Source organism: Lacerta agilis, chromosome 2 (genome assembly GCF_009819535.1).
Source record: "Lacerta agilis isolate rLacAgi1 chromosome 2, rLacAgi1.pri, whole genome shotgun sequence".
In the NCBI taxonomy this organism is placed as follows: Eukaryota; Metazoa; Chordata; class Lepidosauria; order Squamata; family Lacertidae; genus Lacerta; species Lacerta agilis.
The window spans coordinates 110817487-110841233 of record NC_046313.1 but is presented as its reverse complement, the minus strand read 5'-3'; the positions used below and the strand labels follow the sequence as shown (position 1 = coordinate 110841233).

Here is a 23747-nt window from a genome sequence, read left to right as displayed (position 1 = left end):
TCTCACAAGATTGTGTTGTTTGCAGCCCTAGATAGGGTAGCTGTGGATGGATGCCTGAGGAGACAGATCAGGCCTTTGCTTCACTGCTGGGAGACAAGCCTGAGTAGGAGGCAAAGAGGGCAACAGGGTGTTTCATAATGCCCTTTTATACTGCCCTTCAGAGTTTGAGACCCTCCAAAAAGGCCAGTCCAGACTAGGGAGATGGGTAACAAATGAAAAAGGAAGTTCTGCATACAGTAATTGTAAACAGATACCCATTAGGCAGAAAATCCTGGCTTTGCTATACACTTTGGTTCAGGCTTTTTCTCTTTGTGGCAATACCATTTCTCTCTTCCGACCCCCCCCATGCACCAGAGTGACAATGTTTATGGGGCATTCTGGGGGAAATGAAATGATGGCTGCAGCACCAAGAAGGCAGGTACTGTGGGGATACCCCTGTCTGCGGCAGGAACAAAATACAATGCAATGCAATACTTTAAGGGCCTGCCATGCTCAGTTTTGGACTGATATATTACCCAGGATAAATCCTTGAGGTCATTTTTCATTACCTTTGAATTGTTTCATTGCATTCGCAATGATACAATTTATGTCACGGAATCTTGAGGCCTTCCTCTTCAGCTGTGGAGGGAAAACGAACTGAGTCTCCAATATCTCTCTTTTCTCATACCTGGTGAGAAGAAAAACAATTTTAGCCCATTCAAACCCTTAATTCCTAGTACATGGGGGGGGGAGAACTGAGAGGAGGAAGAGAGTGGCAGAAAGCCGCCCTGAGCCCGGTTTTTGGCTGGGAAGGGTGGGGTATAAATAAACATTTATATTTATTATTATTATAAGCACAGAGGGGCTCGGTTCTTCCTCACTACAGGCTCCACAGCCAGACATCTGAGGGCCAAAGCAGCAACCCCAGGCCTCTGCGTCTCCCCACTCATGTCTATTCAAAGGAGAAAGACTATTATGGAATATCATCATGCTCAGAGTTCCTCTGCTCCAACTTCATTTCATTGCCTTTCCTGACAAGGGCAGGAACTATCTGAGGGTGTTGACAGCACAGCTTACATTTCCTTACTCTAGAGTCTCCACAGAAGGTACAGAGAACAAAAGAATGGAAGCTGAGTGACACCCTGAAGCACTCCCCAAGCTCCTGCTGCCTCGTGAGAACTTCCGCCCCCCACTCTCACAAGGACTCCATGGGAAAGGGGTGTGCAAGGGCCTGGGGGGTCAACAGAGGATGCTGTAGAGGAGCAAATCTTGAAGGAAGCAACTTAGGCACTTGTTCCTCCCAAGGAAGTCACTTTCTCTTGTTGTGCGAGTTCAACAACTTTATAACAAATAAAACATATTTGTTTCTTGAACTTGGGGGTGTCCTGCTTTTACTAAGTAAGATAAGCTCTGCTCTAGAAGGAAGTGCTCTCAGAGGATGAAGCAGACCACCTGTCTGGGAGGGTCTGTCCAGTGGCACAGAGTCTCTCTAATTTCCCAGGCAGTGTCAATAAAATAAACAGCTGCTACAGTAAGCGGTCATCTCCCAACATGTAACTCATGACCTGTTCAACAGGATATCTAAAACCTTACACAGGAGAGGCTGTGGGGAGGAATTTGAAGGTGCTCTATGCATGGGGCAACGTAGAAGAAACTGAGGGGCACCCTCCAGGACTTTCACTCGCACTAACTAGTTGGGTGTTGAAATACATTTGAGGGTCCTGAGCTCTTCACAGTAATCTTTGGGGCATTGTCTTTCATATGTTTGACATTATTGCAGAGTAAGTGAATGCAACATACAGGAGTCAGAGAAAAACCTCCAGCACTGCATGACGCGGGAGGAAGGATGCACGCCTCTGGCCCTGATCCTTGGAGGGAGAATCAGACCAAAATAGAGGGTCCTATTTTAACGTGTGAGGTTCTGTAGGGTGTGGAGTCCTACAGTCTCTTCGTCAAGAACCTGGAGGGCTAGGTTTTATGAACTGTGCTTCTGAACATTTCTCAGCCTTACAGAGTGTTGCTAATAGAAATGAGTAGGATCCACTTACCTCTGCAAGGTGCTTCTCACATCCTAGAGGGGAAAAGAGAACAGAAATCATTGTACATTGGCCAGACTAGGAAGACCCTATCAGACCCTGAAATGGAAGACCTATTGCCCTCTGATGCCAGTCTGTCTGCCACATGCCAAAGCTTTGAGCAGGAATAGCTGAAACATTCCATTTTGTTTGAGTCAGTCTTTGATTCTCCAATTGTCAGTTCTCCACATTTCCACATCAGTTTGCAATTTTAAAAATAGAAATTCACCAATATTTTGCTGTGAATTTGTCCCAAAATACATTTTTGTATGCAATTTTGTATGCAAGTACAGATTACTTGAACTGCACTGGAAAATCCAGATGTGCAAATGTCAATGGGTGGCTGTAATTCATTTTGCATATTGATAATAAAGGGCAAACGAGGAAGGTTCATCTTTAAGTGTGCAGTCCATAGTATTTGTTGCATTGCAAATCCTGCTAATGTATTCATCTGCTTACAGTGGTCTCCTAAGTAAATTATAATTTTTTTGTATTCTATCTTAAAGTTTTTGTCTTCTTGGTCCCTGAGCTTTCCAGTCAGTTTTGCCATTTTGGCGTAGTCTAACAACTTGGTTTGCCATTCCTCTCTTTTGTCTTCTTGGTAGAAGGCTTCTTCTTCTTCTTCTTCTTTTACAAAGGATATTTTAAACATTTTTTAAAAATTCCTTATATATAATTTCCTGATAAAATGTACCTTCTTTTTCTTTACATTTCCAGCAGGTATTTGTACTTGTTCTATACATGTTTGCTAATTTACAAGGCATCAAATACCACCGGTACATCATTTTAATAGAATTTTCTTTCTGCATACTACTCCGTAAATTTCAAATATGTTTTCCTTAGCCTTTCCCAATCTGCAGTCTGAGTAGTATACCCCCAAATGCTTTGCCCAGTGTATCATTACAGATTTAACCTGTTCATCTTTTGTATGCCTAGGCAAATTTCTTACCCCAGCAAATGTTAGTAGAACAGGGAAGTAAAACACCTCATTGTTTCTTTATAAGGGAATGGTCAGGGCAAGGTCAAGACAGTGTCAGTCGATTGGTAGAAAATATATAATTTTGTTTGGGGACATTTCACTAACTAAGGACAGGCTTCTTACTGGGCTTAGAAAAACATCCACTAACCGGTAACCTTTGTTCTGAGTTGTAATAGAGCTCTTGCATTGTTTGATAACAGAGCACCATTTTGGAAAAATCTCCATGACTGGTGAATGTGATCAGCCCAGAAGCTGAAGAGTGGAAGAGATATTTGCAGTGCAACAGTGGAAAAGACAGTCTGAATGCAGAAGTGTTGGGGATGTCAGTTTGGATCAAAAAAGGGGATTGTGTTCAGTGCTAGAGCTCACTTTTCCTCTCCTTTCCTGTATTTTTGCTTAGCTCTAAGGTGGCGATAAAAGTCTCTGGGAGACCCACCGCAGGGCAGGAAGACAGCACTGCCAAACTGGAAGGCATTAGGAGACAATTTTTTAGCAAAGAACATTCTGTTCTTTTAACACTGAATAAGCATCTACAATCTCCATTAAGGGGAATAAACCACCTCAGTTCTCTTGGTTGCTCCTGTACATGAGACCTGGCCAGAGGTGCCCTTAACTGTCACCTTTTGCATCTTGAATTGATGGAGGAGGCACACAAAGGTTTGGAGTCAACACTGTCTTCGAGAACAACCTTGTACTGTTCCTGCCACCGTCCTACCTGCAGGAGTTCACTCGCTGGCTTCTGCTGTTGCTCTTCCATCTCCTGGATGATCCCCTTCAGAGAAGATAGTTTCCTGGAGAGTCTGTCCAGCTGCTCATCCCTTCTCCTTGCAACCTCTTTCTCCACCTCTTCTATTTCATGCAGCTGACATTTTTCTTGTTCTTCTAGAAACTGGCGCAGCTGTCTAAAGATCTCCACTGTCCTCTGCTTCTCAGATTCTGTTAATTTCTGCAAGAAGGAGGAAGAAAGAGGGAAAGCAGAGCTTTGAGTCAGAAACACACTTGCTCTTCCCTCTCCACTGCCATGCCTGCTGACTTGAACTTTGCCTAAATCAATGAGCTTTTTTCTAGCCCTGGAGGTTCCTTGCACATTTTTGGACCTGGCATAATCAGAGTTCTAAAATATTCAGAGAGCTTCCATGGACATTAAAAACTCATCACCAATGCTTAGGAAGGTCTGAGTTTCCTAAAGGTTATCAAGAGTGTACATTTAGACCTTTAATGAACAATATTCATAGTTAATCAGGATGTCCCTACTAATTCATATTCAAAAGATTTGGGTTACCTTAAGGGAAGAAATTCATTTCAGTTTGCATTCAAAGGTGAACTTACCTCATAACCGCTTTCTGAAAAAAATATGCAACAATCCTTTGAAATTTTCACTCCTATGAACTTTCCAGGAATGGCATATTCAGGTGATTTCTACCAAAAAAAAAAAAAAAAAGCACATTCTAGGGTAAAGTATGTACAAAATATATTTATGAGTTCAAATAAAGTAGAAAAATGAATGGGAAAGATACAGAAGAGTGCCTTGCAAAAATACGCATAATGGGGAATATAACATTAAAAATCTTGATATAAGGGAAAATTCGTACTAAAATGCTGGTGAATTTTCAGAAGCACTCTTAAAAAATGAAAATCACATTCTGATATGGAAAAATGAGAAATGGAAGTAAGCTGATAGATTTGTCCATCCCTCCTCAGTCCTGACTTGATTCTTCAAATACTTCCTCCTTCCCTAGTAACAATAGTGAAACTTACAAGGAGATCCTGGCTGTCCTTTTCCAGGTCTGCCTGAGAGGCCAGAATGGTTTCTTGTTCTTTCTTCAGAATCTCCAGGCGGCTGCAGATCTCTCCCTAAATAGTAAAGGGAAAACCCAGGTTTGATTGAGATTGATAAAGAGAGAGAGATTGACTTCCAGTGCCCTGATATTAGAGGTCTGGGACTTTCTAGTTAATTTCCTTTTTTCAATTTCACTTGCTCACTTTATTTCAGGAGATTAGTTGACCCATGGGGAAAGAGTAACTCAAATCTCATTACTACCCATTTGTTTCTAACAACGCAAAGAATATAAACATAAAAATACCAAAATTAAAATATTGTCCAGTAGCACCTTAGAGACCAACTAATTTTGTTCTGGGTATCAGCTTTCGTGTGCATGCACACTTCTTCAGATACCTGAAGAGAATTTGGGATTGGTATCTGAAGAAGTGTGCATGAACACGAAAGCTGATACCCAGAACAAACTTAGTTGGTCTCTAATGTGCTACTGGACAATATTTTAATATTTTGATTTATTTCGACTGCATCAGACCAACACATCTACCTACCTGAATAAAAACACCAAGTTGTTGTTTTTATGTTGCTCATAGTATATATCCATCTCATTTTGCAAAGGAATTAAAATATTTACTTAAGTAATGTGAAAAAGGTTTCCACTCTTCTATAAGTGATTTTTCATTGCTGCAGCCAGAGTCCACCTATTCTTGTACCAGAGTGAGATATTTAACTCCTCAGCGTTTTCCATTTCTGGAGAAAAGATATTCTCACTGCAGTCAGAATCCACCTTAAAAGTTCCTTTGATGGGAATATTGCTCTCTGGTCATTCCACAAGTTCAAAGAGGAAAGCTGTGGGGAGGCTTGGATGGGGTATCTATTTTTTTCTATTTCTTCAAAAACAGTACAAAATAATAAAATAACAGCAGAGAGGAAAGGAGACCCAATTCTGAGTTCTCATGGAGAATGTAAATTTTTTTTTTAATGTATAAAGCAACTGTGGGCCAGTAGATAAAGGTGAGTATTTTAGCCACATTCTCTCCCTGTCTTGATCCCAACACACTAACATACAATAGATAAAAAAACCAGAAGCTTTTTTGTTACACCTGATTGGGAAAGTGATCCCAAAAATAATGGTAAAAAATGTTTATGTATGCAGCAACAGCAGCCAGGATTTTATATGCACAGAAGTGGAAGGAAACAGCAAGAAAAGAATGGATTAATAAATTATTGGATTATGCCGAAATGGCAAAACTAACTGCAAGCCTAAAATATTCTAATGATGAAGAATTTGTAGAAGTGTGGAAACTATTTTGGGACTACCTATGAAAATACAGTGGTACCTCCGGTTACATACGCTTCAGGTTACATACGCTTCAGGTTACAGACTAACCCAGAAATAACGCTTCAGGTTAAGCAATTTGCTTCAGGATAAGAATAGAAATTGTGCTCTGGCGGCGCAGCAGCAGCGGGAGGCCCCATTAGCTAAAGTGGTGCTTCAGGTTAAGAACAGTTTCAGGTTAAGAACGGACCTCAAGAACAAATTAAATACTTAACCCGAGGTACCACTGAATTTTAATTCTTATCAGGCGATATGGGAAGTCAAAGAAAAAGAAATATAGTAATTTGTGCTGTTTTGTAGATGGACTGTTTGGAAACTTAATAAATAACATTTTTTTTTTTGAAAAATAATGAACCTCTCTCCAATCTCTCATCCCAAAAACTCACAGGCTTCTCCTTGACTGCTTTTTACATAATAACCAACCAGCATTTAGATTGCTGTTCAGGCAATTAATGTCATGTGGAATTTGGACTTAAGAGTTATGGAAAACTGCCCAAGAAGAATCCACATCTGTTTCCCTCATCAAGATTCAGAATAATTTCCTACCTTGTACTCTTCGGCAGCTTCCTCCAGAGGAATCACCTTGTGATTTTCATGTTCCTTGGACCTGTCACAAACCACACAGATGGGGGTTCCGTGTTCTTTGCAGAAGAGCTTCAGGGTCTCCTGGTGCTTCTCACAGACCTTCCCTTTCCCAAGGTGAGGACTGAGCTTCTTGGCTATTTCTACCACGTTGGCCAGGTGTTCATTGAATATGAGGTTCCTTCGCTGGACAGTTATTCTGCATTGAGGGCAGGAATTCTCTGTTGCCTCCAATTTCCTCCAGCACCCGCGCAAGCAAGATCGGCAAAAGTTGTGCCCACACTCTGCGATGGTCACTGGATCCTTGAAGTAATCCTGGCAGATGGAGCAAGTAGCTTCATCACACAGACTTTGGACGGGACCCCCTGCAGCAGCCATGGCTTCCTTGCGTCAATGAAAAGAGTTAAATTTTCAACAACTTTGCGGTTGTCAGGAATTTTACTTTTTGAAATATGCCAGCCCTACATCAGGCAGAATTGCAGAAGTTGTGCCCACACTCTGGGATGATCTCTGGATCCTTGAAATACTTGAGAGAGTTGCCACATGTGGCTTCAGCACAAAAACTTCACCACAAAGAGTGGCTTCCCTACTCCAGAGACGGAATTAAGTTTCACTTCTTCAGTTTTCAGTAACTGGGTGTCTCCCTTCCTGTCATTCATTCAGGAAGGAACTCAGTGCTGTTGTGATTTTTTTTTTTTTTAAATGCAGACAGGCCTCTGCAGTTGCTTTGATTTATTACTTGGCATTGTTTTTAAACCTGTGTGTGTGTGTGGTGTTGTTGTTGTTGCACATTGGGGGGGGGGTGGAGGGTTGACAAAAAATTGCACCGGGTACAACATTGAACATTTCACTGCCAGCTCCCCATGGCTCAGTTTACAATTCACAACAACCCATAAAATAAAAGGAAGGGAAAGACAGAGCAAGAAAAGAGGAGACTCACTTGAATGAAAGCTCCTCTGTACAAAAGCAGTCCCTGCATATAGAAATCCAGCAAGTCAGGGGAAAGAATGTTAGGGCCAAATTAATGTTACTGCTTGTGGGCATCTTCCCACAGGCTTCTGGTTGGCCACGTGAGAACTGCATGGGCCATTGGCCTAATCCAGCAGTTCTTACACCCAGTTACTGTGGCTGGAGAAATACAGGACTGTGAAACCAGCTAGGAACAGTTAGAAGTAGTAACATTACTCAGCAGCACTCAAGCTTTAACATATTTGTCAATAGTTTTAAAAAGAAAAGGCATTGGGGGGGTACGTAAAATACTCTGTTTGCAGCTCTTTGGGGGGGGGGTTCTTAAAATGACATGTTGTATGTGTATATTTTAGCCCTGGTGTTGGAATTTGCTCTGCAGAGGGGCTCAAATGATAGGAAATGGTTTAAGAGAAAGGCAGCTTCATCACCGCCTCTTCCTGGTAGTTCATTTAACAGAGTCCTACTCCCTCAGTTTCATAACGGAGTGGGTCAGCTGCTCCTTCTTCATAATTTCCCCATATCTGCATTTGGGAATTGATCACTTTCGCCTGCCCACAGCCGTGTTGTCAGTGATGATTGGGAAAATTTACGAGAAACACTGTGAACACTAAAAAGGTAATCCTACTACTACAAGTTAGATTTGTAATGAAACGCAGCAGTCCATAGGGTGCTGTCTTCCAGGATGCTTACCGGTATCTCTCTCTCTCTCTCTCCTCTCTCTCTCTCTCTCTCTCTCTCTCTCTCTCTCTCTCTCTCTCACACACACACACACACACACACACACACACACACACACTTTTCGTGTCTCATCAGAGAATCAGCTTTTCAAGGCCACTAGAAATGTGTGTTCCTCTTTGGGCAGTTTTCGGAAGGTTTTCTAAAGTTGCTGGGGTTCCTCTATGCCTGCTGATACTTTGTGCATCGATGTTGCCATTTTGGCTACCTTTGGACCAGCGCTTGAAGAACCGAGTAGCTGTGTGATTGCCCGCTTTTTTTGTTTTTGTTGTTAAATAAAAGTGTTTCCTTTTTCTCCTTCACACCCTCTCCTTCCCACCCGTTTTTATATGTAAGTGCACAACACTGAACATTTCACTGCCAGCTCCCCATGGCTCAGTTTACAATTCACAACAACCTGTAAAATAAAAGGAAGGGAAAGACAGAGCAAGAAAAGAGGAGACTCACTTGAATGAAGGCTCCTGTGTACAAAAGCAGTCCCTGCATATAGAAATCTAGCAAGTCAGGGGAAAGAATGTTAGGGCCAAATTAATGTTACTGCTTGTGGGCATCTTCCCACAGGCTTCTGGTTGGCCACGTGAGAACTGCATGGGCCATTGGCCTAATCCAGCAGTTCTTACGCCCAGCTTCCATAATTCAGTTTGGGATAAAGTGTTGATGAAGGTGAGATTCAAACCCATGTGCCTGAGGAGCAATGGATTAGGCAGTCATCACCTTCACCTTGTGATCATGAGGGTAGGGAACCCAAACCTGTACCTGGATGGACTCAAACCACCAGACACACTAACCAGACCCAAACAATCAGACACACTAACCAACGGAGCCACAGAGAGCTGAATGGTTTCCCCCCTCAGCCTCCTTTGGGCTGATGTTTTGTTGCTGGAGCTGAATAGATGACAAACAGACTGATGGTTTGAGAGGCTGAACAATTTAATGTCTGAGCAAACCTGGTCACCACATTTTCACCCTGAAGCCCACATCATTTCTGAACAGAGGATTCGTTCTTTTTAATTTAAACATTCTTCTTAGTTAAAACAAAATCAAAAATTCTTTCCAGTAGCACCTTAGAGACCAACTGAGTTTGTTCTTGGTATGAGCTTTCGTGTGCATGCACACTTCTTCAGATTCTTCTTAGTTCATAGAATCATAGAATCATAGAATCATAGAAGAGTTGGAAGAGACCACAAGGGCCATCCAGTCCAACCCCCTGCCAAGCAGGAAACACCATCAAAGCATTCCTGACAGATGGCTGTCAAGCCTCCGCTTAAAGACCTCCAAAGAAGGAGACTCCACCACACTCCTTGGCAGCAAATTCCACTGTCGGACAGCTCTTACTGTCAGGAAATTCTTTCTAATGTTTAGGTGGAATCTTCTTTCTTGTAGTTTGAATCCATTGCCCCGTGTCCGCTTCTCTGGAGCAGCAGAAAACAACCTTTCACCCTCCTCTATATGACATCCTTTTATATATTTGAACATGGCTATCATATCACCCCTTAACCTTCTCTTCTCCAGGCTAAACATACCCAGCTCCCTAAGCCGTTCCTCATAAGGCATCGTTTCCAGGCCTTTGACCATTTTGGTTGCCCTCCTCTGGACACGTTCCAGCTTGTCAGTATCCTTCTTGAACTGTGGTGCCCAGAACTGGACACAGTATTCCAGGTGAGGTCTGACCAGAGTGGAATACAGTGGTACTATTACTTCCCTTGATCTAGACGCTATACTCCTATTGATGCAGCCCAGAATAGATAGTTGTTTAACATAGAAAAATATCACCAATCAAAATCTACTTGTGGTCCTAAATATTGTTTCTCTCATTGATGCATTCAATTCCTGGTCAAGGAATATGTTTTTCTCTTTATTTACTTATTACTTGCAAATGCTTAATACAGATAAATAACAGCAATCAAGACTCCCAACTCACCACCCATGATGCCCACAGTCTTCCCTTTTCCCTTCTTAGAGAGTGCCGCTGAACACACCCCTTGGCAAAAAGGAAGAGAGAGCAGGAAGTTGCCTTCTCAGAGGCTCCCAACTCAAGACCTTCAGATTATGAGACTGACCTGCTGCTTCATACGCTAAGAAGGGGGTAGACAGTGGCATCTCCTCCCCATTGGGAATGCTCTCACTCTGTCCACCTTCCTTGCAAAGATGCACAACTCACAATTCATGATATTTACACAAAGTGACAATGCTGCATCACCCCTGGTGAGAAGCTTCAGAAATGCAACCTTCAGGAACAGTTAACACCGGCAGCCCAATCCAAAGCAAGTTTCATAAGGAATGTTAATGCAACAACCCTAAACACTTTTAACTGGGCCAAAATCCCACTGAATTCAGTGAGATTTATCTCTGAAACGTGGAGATATGTTATGATGCGTCCCGCGGGGGCAAGCTGTGAGACTGACCCCCAGGTAGGGACGAAGCCTGCGTGCCCTCCTGGCTACTCGAGTCCAGGGGCACACTGATAATATGCGATTGCTCTCCAGCGTGAAGAACAACACACACAAGCCATTAAGGCTAAAACTACTTTATTGCAGATAAAAGGCAGAGTATGCCTCTGCTTGCCAGCTCAGATAGTCAGAGCTGTCCATAAAAGCGTCTAGCATCTCTCGAGCCAGAACTGAAAGTAAAATACAATAGTACAGTACAAAACATCACGTGTGTGAGAAAGCTGGAAGGACTAGTAGCTTTCACACAGGATAAAAACAGACACAGTCATGCTGGTCTCGCTGCTGCAGCTTTAGCAGCTAGGCTTGTAATAATATCACAACAGGTAAGGCTGCATTTACAGATGCCGTTTGAAGCTGTTGGCTATATTCACATTGTTTTAATTTTCTTCCTCTCTGAGGTCTCTGGAGCAAGGAGCTTTCTTGCTTGATGAGGGTGAAGTGGTTAATTTTTAGAAATATATTGATCCAACAAGGTGTGCATGTTAGCTGCTGGAGGTCTTGTGGGGAGAGGAAAAATGAAACCAGGAGTGAAGGTGATGGAGGCATATCTTATTTATTGGAACTGTTAAAAGGGTTACTGTCTCTTGAAGAACTAGGTTGCAGAGGGAATTCCGGGGAGGGGAGGAAAAGGCAAGGGAAAACCTGTTTCTGGTCTGTTTTGTTATTTCTGCTGATGGTGATTGGAATGAATCTTCTCTTTTTTTTTAATATAATTTTTTATTATTTTTACACTAAAATACTACAATAAACCTTAACAAACATTTTCATATATTTTCCATTTGGCTACCAAGCCGTGACTTCCGTCAGTCCCTTCAGGTGGCTTTCTAATTTTTAACTTAATATTATACTTCTTTAATCAACCATTGCTTACATTTTCAAAAAACGAATTTCCCTTACTTTACTATCCTACTTACAATAATAATTCTACACATTCACTACAAAACTTCTTGAAATCCTATTAACGTATTCAGATGTAAATTGTCTTTCAAATAGTTCGTAAACTTTAACCAGTCTTTGATGAATTTCTGGTCCCGCTGCTCTCGGATTCTTCCCGTTAATTTGTCCATTTCTGCATACTCAGTCAGTTTCACTGTCCATTCCTCTTTCGTCGGTAATTCTTCTTGTTTCCATTTTTGTGCTAGAAGGATTCTAGCTGCCGCCGTTGCGTATTGGAAAAGTCTAATATCCTTTTTTTCAATGTCTGTACCTACAATACCTAACAAAAAGGCTTCAGGTTTCTTAACAAAATTATATCTCAACATTTTTCTTAACTCATGATATATCATATCCCAATACACTCTCACCTTTTTACAATCCCACCACATATGAAAAAAGGTACCGACATTTTGTTTACATTTCCAACACTTATTGTCTAACTTATACATCTTAGCTAGTTTAACTGGGGTAATATGCCATCTATACATCATTTTTAATAAATTTTCTTTTATTGACGTACATGCCGTAAATTTCATTCCTTCCCTCCAGAGTTTTTCCCAGTCTTCTAGCATAATGTTATGTCCAATATCTTTTGCCCAATGAATCATCACCGATTTCACTTCTTCGTCTTTTAAGTTCCATTCCAACAGCATTTTGTACATCTTAGCAAGTACTTTAAAGTCATTGTTAAGTACTTCAACTTCAAACTTTGATTTTGTCTCGCTAAATCCCGTCTTTTTCATATCGCTTTTAAACATTTCATTAATTTGATGGTACTGCAACCAATTATTAACGTGTTCTTTCACTTCCTCATATGGTTTTAATTTCCATTTGTTACCTTCTTTCTTGAGCAGTGTCTCATAAGTTATCCATTTCTGACTCATATTTGTCTTTTTCAAAATAATTATTTCAATTGGGGATAACCACCATGGTGTTTTCCTTTCCAACAAGTTTTTATATCTGTCCCATACTTCATAGCTACTGAAAAACTGTCCAAATGGCTCTTGGGTGGGTTTGTTTTTCTCTCAGTCACTCTGGACTGGAGAGAAACTCCTGCTGGGCCTGAGAGGTATATTTTGTCTCTTCAGGAGATACTGAGGTGGGTTCCATTATCTGACAGATGAAAGAAAGGGAGGAGGGTCTCTCCAGAGAATGAGGCTCCTGAGAATGTGTAGAGTTCAGCTCCTGAATCGGTGTCAGAAAAAGACACACGTCCCCCTTCATAGTCCAGAGTCACCCGGATCCTCCTGGGCTCCTCACTCAGGGACAGAGATGAAAGAGGGGAGGTGAAGGCCAAGTACTTGCCTCCCCACCTCCCCACCGCCCAGATCCCTTCCCCAGGGATTAAGGCAATGACACCCTTTCTCCTCACAGACTTCCTGGTGACCCCCAAAGCCCACCATCCCTCACTTTCCACATTGACTTCCCAGAAATGTCTGCCTGCTGTGAATCCCTCACATCCCAACACAGAGTGACAGGTGTTGAATCTCTCAGGATTGTTGGGCAGGTCTTGCTCTTTGTCTCCCCTTCTCACGCTTTTCCGATCCTGGGACAGAATGAGCCTGGGATGGGCTGTGTCTGGATCCAGAGTGACATTTGCTGTTGGGGAGAAGATGAGGAAAAGAGAAGAGATGCAGAATCAGCCCAGAGGCAGAGAAAAGACATTCTGATCCAAGAAACACCCAGAAGAATCAGATTCTCTCTAACAGAAATGGGATTTCTTTGCATCATATGCAGGATTGGGACCTTCCTCTCCTTCTTCCAGACTTTCCCTGCAGTAAGTATCTGCCTTGTTGTTTTTTAATTCAGTTATTCTTTTTATGGTCCATGTGTTTACATTGTTCTCCTCCTGTCACTCAGGGCATCTTCAAAAAGCAAAACAATCCAATAAACTTTTATTTAGCTTTTAGTGTGAAGGGGAGGGAGAGGGCATGAGAGGGGAGAATTTCTCCTCCTTTGCCCTTCTCTGTGTGAATTGGCCATTTGGGGATGTGGGGACTCCCCAATTCAGTTAAGCAGAGAACAGTCATTAACTCTTTCTATGCCCTCATATGCTGGCAGACCCACCAGCCAATTCTGCCTTGGTTGGAGGTAGGACCACTGCTGCCTCAAGGGTTACATTTTGCTGAGGGAACAAGTAGAATCAGGCAACCCAGCTGATTTCCTTGCCTTGTGAACCTTTCTTCCATTTTGTTCTCTTAAAACAATAATACCACTATGTACAATTTGCTTTCCAATGCATGTTAAAACTCTTTTAGTAACATTTTGTCCTTGCCAGTTATTTTCAAGCTGATTTGTTGTCCTGAAACCATACTTGCATTTGTATGATGAAATACCTTGCAAAAAGGGACTTCCGGTGTGAGCGCCATTCCGAGCAGTCGGGAGCTGCCTTGGCTCCGAGACAGCTGCGGTCTCTTCGGGGATTGGAGCAACCGCAACCGCGCTGCGGGCTCTGTTAAACCACGGGAAGAGCGTCCCGTGGACTCGGGTTTCTAGCGGGCGCTAGACGTACTGACCCTGCTCTCAGGCAACCCTTGTAAAAGGGAGGCTTGAGTGAGCGGGGCTCTGGTACGGCGCTGAAGAAGCCATCTCTAACCGAAGACACGAAGCAGCGGGTACTGCCGGATTTTGAGCGCTCCGCTTTTCCTCAATCTGGACTTAAAACAAGGACTCTGTAAGTATGGAGCTTAATTTGAACCTAAAGTGTTGAAATTTGGCTTACGGAGAGAGATTTAAAATGAGGAAGTCCGTCTCTCTCTGACAGCAGCAAGATCAAAGTAACGTCAATGGAGCTGAAGCCGCTTAAGACTTGCTTTAAAGTTTAACACTGATTTTGTATACTTTAGAAAACCCTGTTTGGGGGGAAGATTGAGAGCTTGATTTAATTCTTCTTGTGGATTACAAATTAAAAGGAGAAATACCATTAACCCTCTGGCCAAGGAGTCTGGGTCAGGCAGGGAATGGCGGCTTTGGACTAGATTGTGCAGCTGGAAAAATACTGAAACCCCATCACTTCCTGCCTATTCAAATCCTACGGTGTCCTTGAAGTGTTAGACTCAACAATGACACCACTCCAGGAAAGAATATTGTTTGAACTTCAACTACTTCAGCAGAATGTTATAGACAAGTTTACCCAGATTGGAACTACTTGGAAGAACTGTTTTATATACCCACTCAGTGGAAAGGATGGAAAGGAACATGATCCAGAGGAATTTTCTGAAGAGGAGGATACACAAGTTGGAAAACAAGAAAGGCTTCCCTGGCGTGAGAGGCGGGGAGCCCATAGTCTGGACAGAACCGTGAACCCCTGGGGTGGCAGCCCAGAGGTTCGAAAACAACAACCATGGAAAATGCAATACGGAGCTGAGAGTGGAGGAAAGACACTTTGTGATAAAGTTACTGCAACTACTTATCAAGAAGAATGCTACATTCTGGAGGAGAGGAAGATACAACTGAAGGAAATAACAGAAGGAAAAGAAACAAAACTGAACATAAAGGAAATAATAGAAGAAGCAGAAACTGGTCTGGTGGAAGGTTGGGGGGGAGACCTGTGGGGGATGGGAAAAGTAATGGGAAGGGTGATGATGGACAGGAGGGGGGTGGGGTAAAACATGAATTAATGGGGATACTATAAAGGCTGACCACGGTACTCCGACACCAGAGGGAAAACGGTTTATGAGAATGGAAGAAATTTTTAGGTATTTGTTAAGATGTGTTTTTATATAAATATATATATTTGAAATTGGAATCAGAAGAATTATAGGCTACAGCATAACAAAGTTAAGTGAAGAGAGGATAAAAGAAGTTGAGATGTGGAATTTGAGGTTTTATTTGATAAGAATAAGATTTAAAATTTAAGATATGTTGATTGTTAAAGAGATAGACTCCACCGTGGGAGCAGGGCCAGGGCGGGAGAGTGCCAGAGTCCTGTCTAGTCCAGTTGCATGGGATCAATTTCAGTCTGTTACCTCCGAGGATGTGGACAGGCTGCTTGGACGAGTGAAACCAACCACCTGTCTCCTTGATCCTTGCCCATCCTGGCTTATAAAAGCTAGCCAGGAGGGGCTGGGCGATGGGCTGCGCGGGGTGGTGAATGCTTCCCTCTGTGAGGGAGCCTTCCCAGCCCCGCTGAAAGAGGCGGTCATTAAACCGCTTCTTAAAAAAACATCTTTAGACCCGGCCAATATGGCCAACTATCGCCCAGTCTCAAATCTACCATTCTTGGGCAAGGTGATTGAGCGGGTGGTTGCTGAACAACTCCAGGCACACCTGGAAGAAGCGGACCATTTGGATCCCTTCCAATCGGGATTTAGGCCTCACCATGGGACTGAAACCGCCTTGGTCGCGCTGGTCGATGATCTCCGGCGGGCTAGGGACAAAGGTGAGAGCTGTTTCCTAGTTCTGCTGGATCTCTCAGCGGCCTTTGACACCATCGACCATAACATCCTTCTAGACCGGCTAGAGGGGTTGGGAGCTGGAGGCACTGTTATACAGTGGTTCCGCTCCTTCCTCCTGGGCCGTGTTCAGAAAGTGGTGGTGGGGGATGAGTGTTCAGACCCCTGGGCTCTCACTTGTGGGGTGCCTCAGGGTTCTGTCCTCTCCCCCATGCTTTTTAATATCTATATGAAGCCGCTGGGAGAGATCATCAGGGGGTTTGGGCTGGGTGTTCATCAGTATGCAGATGATACCCAGCTCTACCTCTCTTTCAAATCAGAACCAGTGAAGGCCGTGAAGGTCCTGTGTGAGTGCCTGGAGGCGGTTGGAGGATGGATGGCGGCTAACAGATTGAGGTTGAATCCTGACAAGACAGAAGTACTGTTTTTGGGGGACAGGAGGAGGGCAGGTGTGGAGGATTCCCTGGTCCTGAATGGGGTAACTGTGCCCCTGAAGGACCAGGTGCGCAGCCTGGGAGTCATTTTGGACTCACAGCTGTCCATGGAAGCGCAGGTTAATTCTGTATCCAGGGCAGCTGTCTACCAGCTCCACCTGGTACGCAGGGTGAGACCCTACCTGCCCGCGGACTGTCTCACCAAGGTGGTGCATGCTCTGGTTATCTCCCGCTTGGACTACTGCAATGCGCTCTATGTGGGGCTACCTTTGAAGGTGACCCGGAAACTGCAATTAATCCAAAATGCGGCAGCTAGACTGGTGACTGGGAGTGGCCGCCGGGACCACATAACACCGGTCCTGAGAGATCTGCATTGGCTCCCAGTACGTTTCCGAGCACAATTCAAAGTGTTGGTGCTGACCTTTAAAGCCCTAAACGGCCTCGGTCCTGTATACCTGAAGGAGCGTCTCCACCCCCATCATTCAGCCCGGACACTGAGATCCAGCGCCGAGGGCCTTCTGTTGGTTCCCTCACTGCGAGAAGCAAAACTACAGGGAACCAGGCAGAGGGCCTTCTCGGTAGTGGCGCCCGCCCTGTGGAACGCCCTCCCATCACAGGTCAGGGAAATAAACAACTACCTGACATTCAGAAAAAACCTGAAGGCAGCCCTTTTTAGGGAAGTTTTTAATGTTTGATATTTTTGTATTTGATTTCTGTTGGAAGCCGCCCAGAGTGGCTGGGGAAATCCAGCCAGATGGGCGGGGTACAAATAATAAATATTATTATTATTATATTATTAAGATGTAAGAAAGTAGATTTTACAATGTTACAAAGTTACTAAAGAAGATTAGAAATGAACGCAAAAGAGAGGATGTGAGGAAGTCCCAAGTTTAGGATTATAAAGAAGATAAGGATGAGTAAATAACTGTCTTGTTTGTGTGTATTTTGTGTAGTTTTTGTAGTGTATGTATTTGTATTTTGTGTATTTTTATTATTAAAATCCAATAAACTTTTATAAAAAAAGAAATACCTTGCAAAAAGCTGTGCAAAACCTGCACCTGCCAAATTATAGCACATCAATGAAAGTTTGGCTGTGGTAGGAGCCTATTGGCTAGTGCCAACACCATCTCCTACATACCTCCCCTCAATCCCGTGAGCAGTTTTTTTATATATATATGTATAAAAAGTAATATGTTATTTCACCCTAACGTGTAAGAATCATGGAATCATAAAACTGTAGAGTTGGAAGGGATCTTGAGGGTCATCTAATCTAACCCTCTGCAATGCAGGAATCTCAACTAAAGCATCTATGACAGTGGTTGGATTGGCATCTATCATGGATGCTTTACTTGAGATTCCTGCATTCTAGGGGGTTGACTGGATGACCCACAAGGTCCCTTCCAACTCTAATAATTCTACAGTATGACTCTTACAAGGCTGCCTCTGAATTCCTGCTTGTGGGCTCCCTGCAGGCATCAGTTTGGCTCCTGTGGCAAAGAAATCCTGACCTAGATGGGCTCTTGGGATGATCCAGCATCGCTCTTCCGAAGCGCTTTATTCACATGGAAAGGCAAGCAAGTAATCTCTCTCTTTTCAAAGGATCTAGAGGGAGCTATGAACCAGAGTTAAGGCATTGATGATGGTTGCAAAGTCTGCAAAAATATTTATCCTCAATTGTATATCTGTCCACACCCCTCCTGCGAATTTGGGCTCAATAGAATTTTTACCTTCTTGAAGCAGTTGTCTGAATAAAAGAGAATCTGAGGAAGCAAAAATATATGAAATTTAAGTACCACTTTCTTTTTACTCTCTAACAAGACCATTGATCCATAAAATGAAAGCAATAATAAATGTACTGTACTAAAAAATAAATAAGACAGTATTGTAGATGATGAAAATTAAAATTATTATTATTATTTTCTTACTTGCTCTGATGATAGTCATTGTTTGGAGGGGGGACTTTTATCCATTTCCGCAGTCACACAATCAATCAATCAATCAATCAATCAATCAGCTGAACTGGGTTCCACACAGTCACAAAAACAAATTAATCAAAAAAGTCTCAAAAACAAAAATGCAAAATAAATAGCAAAACCAAAAGTGTCAAATACAATGGTACCTTGCTTCTCAAACTTAATCAATTCCAGAAGTCCGTTTGACTTCCGAAATGTTTGGAAACCAAGGCGCGGCTTCTGATTGTTGCAGGCAACCCGGAAACAATAGCTGACAGCTGCATTAGACGTTCGGCTTCCAAAAAACGTTTGAAAGCCGGAACACTTACTTCTGGGTTTTCGGTGTTTCGGAACCAAGGCGTTTGAGAATGAAGGCATTTGAGAACCAAGGTACCACTATAACTTCTATCCTGCCTGCCTGGCTATTAAGACAGAACTTCTAATTTTTAGAAGCTTAACATTTGTACCAAGACTTATATAGCTCATGTGCCCTGGCTGTATTACAGGTGAAACTCGAAAAATTAGAATATTGTGGAAAAGTCCATTTATGTAAGCAATTGTTTTCATTAGCTACTGGAGTTTAATATATGAGATACACACATGACATGCAAAGCGAGATACGTCAAGCCTTTGTTTGCTATAATTGTGATGATTATGGCGTACAGCTGATGAAAACCCCAAAGTTGAAATTGTTAATTTGGGGTTCTCATCAGCTGTACGCCATAATCATCACAATTATAACAAATAAAGGCTTGACATATCTCGCTTTGCATGTCATGATTCTATTTCATATATTAGTTTCACCTTTTAAGTTGAATTATTGAAAAAAATGAACCTTTTCCCGATATTCTGTATATTCATTCTTATGTGACAAGTGTATTTATCCGCTGTCAAATCTGAATAAAAATAGGAGAAAATGTAAAACAAATAAGCATGGTCCACTGATGTTAGGACTACTTCCTCTGAAGCACATGCATGATAGAAGCCATTGTACTTATTAGCCAAGTGGTGATTCTTATTGTAGATAAAACATTACCATCCATGCATAAAGAGGGAGATGTCAGCAGGCTTGAGGGAACTCAAAATTTGGCAGGAAGTCCTTTTTTTGGGGGGGGGGGTGGAGGGTTGACAAAAAATTGCACCGGGTACCACCTGACCTTGCTACACCACTGGGGGACTTGATCAAAAGCCTTATTTACAACATTTCCCTGATCCATCAAGTTTGTAATTCCATCAAAAAGAAAAAAAAAGAAAAAAGAGAAATCATATTGATCTGGCATGATTTATTTCTGAGAAACCCATGCTGGGTCTTAGTATTCGCAGCATCCTTTTCTAAATGCTCAGGAAGGAATGGCAGAGCTATCATGCAAAGGGAAGTCCTGTCTCACAAACCTTTTGAAAATCTTCCAGGCCATGGGAGTAGCCACGATTTTTGTTGGGGTGGGGTGGGGTGGGGTGGGGTGGCAGAACTGACGTGATTGGTCAGTTACCGGTAGTTATATATTTCTATTGTTTTACTTGATTGGGGGAGGGGGGGCCTTGGCTACACCCATGTTCCAGGCTATTAAGAAACATAATTGTGCCCTTTGGGGCTCATGTGTGGATGATTTCATGATTAGTTTGGGAACTCTCAGAAGATTGTTTTGGTTGCAGCCCTAGATAGGGTAGCTGTGGATGGACGTCTGAGGAGACAGATCAGGCCTTTGCTTCACTGCTGGGAGACAAGCCTGGGTAGGAGGCAAAGAGGGCAACAGGGTGTTTCATAATGCCCTTTTATACTGCCCTTCAGAGTTTGAGACCCTCCAAAAGGGCCAGTCCAGACTAGGGAGATGGGTAACAAATGAAAAAGGAAGTTCTGCATACAGTAATTGTAAACAGATACCCATTAGGCAGAAAATCCTGGCTTTGCTATGCACTTTGGTTCAGGCTTTCTTTCTTTGCGGCAGCCACCATTTCTCTCTTCCGACCCCCCATGCACCAGAGTGACAATGTTTATGGGACATTCTGGGGGAAATGAAATGATGGCTGCAGCACCAAGAAGGCAGGTACTGTGGGGATACCCTTGTCTGCGGCAGGAACAAAATACAATGCAAAACTTTAAGGCCTGCCATGCTCAGTTTTGGACTGATATATTACCCAGGATAAATCCTTGCAGTCATTTTTCATTACCTTTGAATTGTGTCATTGCATTCGCAATGATACAATTTATGTCACGGAATCTTGAGGCCTTCCTCTTCAGCTGTGGAGGGAAAATGAACTGAGTCTCCAATCTCTCTCTTTTCTCATACCTGGTGAGAAGAAAAACAATTTTAGCCCATTCAAACCCATAATTTCTAGTACATGGAGAAAAAAAAAGAACTGAGAGGAGGAAGAGAATGGCAGAAAGCCTAGAGGGACATGCAAGCACAGAGGGGCTCGATTCTTCCTCACTACAGGCTCCACAGCCAGACATCTGAGGGCCAAAGCAGCAACCCCAGGCCTCTGCGTCTCCCCACTCATGTCTATTCAAAGGAGAAAGACTATTATGGAATATCATCATGCTCAGAGTTCCTCTGCTCCAACTTCATTTCATTGCCTTTCCTGACAAGGGCAGGAACTATCTGAGGGTGTTGACAGCACAGCTTACATTTCCTTACTCTAGAGTCTCCACAGAAGGTACAGAGAACAAAAGAATGGAAGCTGAGTGACACCCTGAAGCACTCCCCAAGCTCCTGCTGCCTCGTGAGAACTTCCGCCCCCCACTCTCACAAGGGCTCCATGGGAAAGGGGTGTGCAAGGGCCTGGGGGGTCAACAGAGGATGCTGTAGAGGAGCAAATCTTGAAGGAAGCAACTTAGGCACTTGTTCCTCCCAAGGAAGTCACTTTCTCTTGTTGTGCGAGTTCAACAACTTTATAACAAATAAAACATATTTGTTTCTTGAACTTGGGGGTGTCCTGCTTTTACTAAGTAAGATAAGCTCTGCTCTAGAAGGAAGTGCTCTCAGAGGATGAAGCAGACCACCTGTCTGGGAGGGTCTGTCCAGTGGCACAGAGTCTCTCTAATTTCCCAGGCAGTGTCAATAAAATAAACAGCTGCTACAGTAAGCGGTCATCTCCCAACATGTAACTCATGACCTGTTCAACAGGATATCTAAAACCTTACACAGGAGAGGCTGTGGGGAGGAATTTGAAGGTGCTCTATGCATGGGGCAACGTAGAAGAAACTGAGGGGCACCCTCCAGGACTTTCACTCGCACTAACTAGTTGGGTGTTGAAATACATTTGAGGGTCCTGAGCTCTTCACAGTAATCTTTGGGGCATTGTCTTTCATATGTTTGACATTATTGCAGAGTAAGTGAATGCAACATACAGGAGTCAGAGAAAAACCTCCAGCACTGCATGACGCGGGAGGAAGGATGCACGTCTCTGGCCCTGATCCTTGGAGGGAGAATCAGACCAAAATAGAGGGTCCTATTTTAACGTGTGAGGTTCTGTAGGGTGTGGAGTCCTACAGTCTCTTCGTCAAGAACCTGGAGGGCTAGGTTTTATGAACTGTGCTTCTGAACATTTCTCAGCCTTACAGAGTGTTGCTAATAGAAATGAGTAGGATCCACTTACCTCTGCAAGGTGCTTCTCACATCCTAGAGGGGAAAAGAGAACAGAAATCATTGTACATTGGCCAGACTAGGAAGACCCTATCAGACCCTGAAATGGAAGACCTATTGCCCTCTGATGCCAGTCTGTCTGCCACATGCCAAAGCTTTGAGCAGGAATAGCTGAAACATTCCATTTTGTTTGAGTCAGTCTTTGATTCTCCAATTGTCAGTTCTCCACATTTCCACATCAGTTTGCAATTTTAAAAATAGAAATTCACCAATATTTTGCTGTGAATTGTCCCAAAATACATTTTTGTATGCAATTTTGTATGCAAGTACAGATTACTTGAACTGCACTGGAAAATCCAGATGTGCAAATGTCAATGGGTGGCTGTAATTCATTTTGCATATTGATAATAAAGGGCAAACGAGGAAGGTTCATCTTTAAGTGTGCAGTCCATAGTATTTGTTGCATTGCAAATCCTGCTAATGTATTCATCTGCTTACAGTGGTCTCCTAAGTAAATTATAATTTTTTTGTATTCTATCTTAAAGTTTTGTCTTCTTGGTCCCTGAGCTTTCCAGTCAGTTTTGCCATTTTGGCGTAGTCTAACAACTTGGTTTGCCATTCCTCTCTTTTGTCTTCTTGGTAGAAGGCTTCTTCTTCTTCTTCTTCTTTTACAAAGGATATTTTAAACATTTTTAAAAAATTCCTTATATATAATTTCCTGATAAAATGTACCTTCTTTTTCTTTACATTTCCAGCAGGTATTTGTACTTGTTCTATACATGTTTGCTAATTTACAAGGCATCAAATACCACCGGTACATCATTTTAATAGAATTTTCTTTCTGCATACTACTCCGTAAATTTCAAATATGTTTTCCTTAGCCTTTCCCAATCTGCAGTCTGAGTAGTATACCCCCAAATGCTTTGCCCAGTGTATCATTACAGATTTAACCTGTTCATCTTTGTATGCCTAGGCAAATTTCTTACCCCAGCAAATGTTAGTAGAACAGGGAAGTAAAACACCTCATTGTTTCTTTATAAGGGAATGGTCAGGACAAGGTCAAGACAGTGTCAGGCGATTGGTAGAAACTATATAATGTTGTTTGGGGACATTTCACTAACTAAGGACAGGCTTCTTACTGGGCTTAGAAAAACATCCACTAACCAGTAACCTTTGTTCTGAGTTGTAATAGAGCTCTTGCATTGTTTGATAACAGAGCACCATTTTGGAAAAATCTCCATGACTGGTGAAGGTGATCAGCCCAGAAGCTGAAGAGTGGAAGAGATATTTGCAGTGCAACAGTGGAAAAGACAGTCTGAATGCAGAGGTGTTGGGTATGTCAGTTTGGATCAAAAAAGGGGATTATGCTCAGTGATAGAGTTCACTTTTCCTCTCCTTTCCTGTATTTTTGCTTAGCTCTAAGGTGGCGATAAAAGTCTCTGGGAAGCCCACCACAGGGCAGGAAGACAACACTGCCAAACTGGAAGGCATTAGGAGACAAATCTTTAGCAAAGAACATTCTGTTCTTTTAACACTGAATAAGCATCTACAATCTGCATTAA

At 42.7% G+C, this 23747-nt stretch overlaps 1 protein-coding gene across 1 annotated transcript in view; it reads right to left on the bottom strand.

Annotated features, from left to right (window-relative positions):
- LOC117042432 (E3 ubiquitin-protein ligase TRIM7-like) overlaps positions 1-23747 on the bottom strand; it is a 31841-nt gene that overhangs the window by 3514 nt on the left and 4580 nt on the right. The window contains 8 exon segments of the mRNA XM_033141977.1: positions 638-667; positions 2028-2050; positions 3749-3979; positions 4792-4887; positions 6696-7115; positions 14158-14273; positions 20771-20889; positions 22199-22221. Coding sequence (XP_032997868.1) covers positions 638-667; positions 2028-2050; positions 3749-3979; positions 4792-4887; positions 6696-7115; positions 14158-14273; positions 20771-20889; positions 22199-22221 — 1058 coding nt within the window.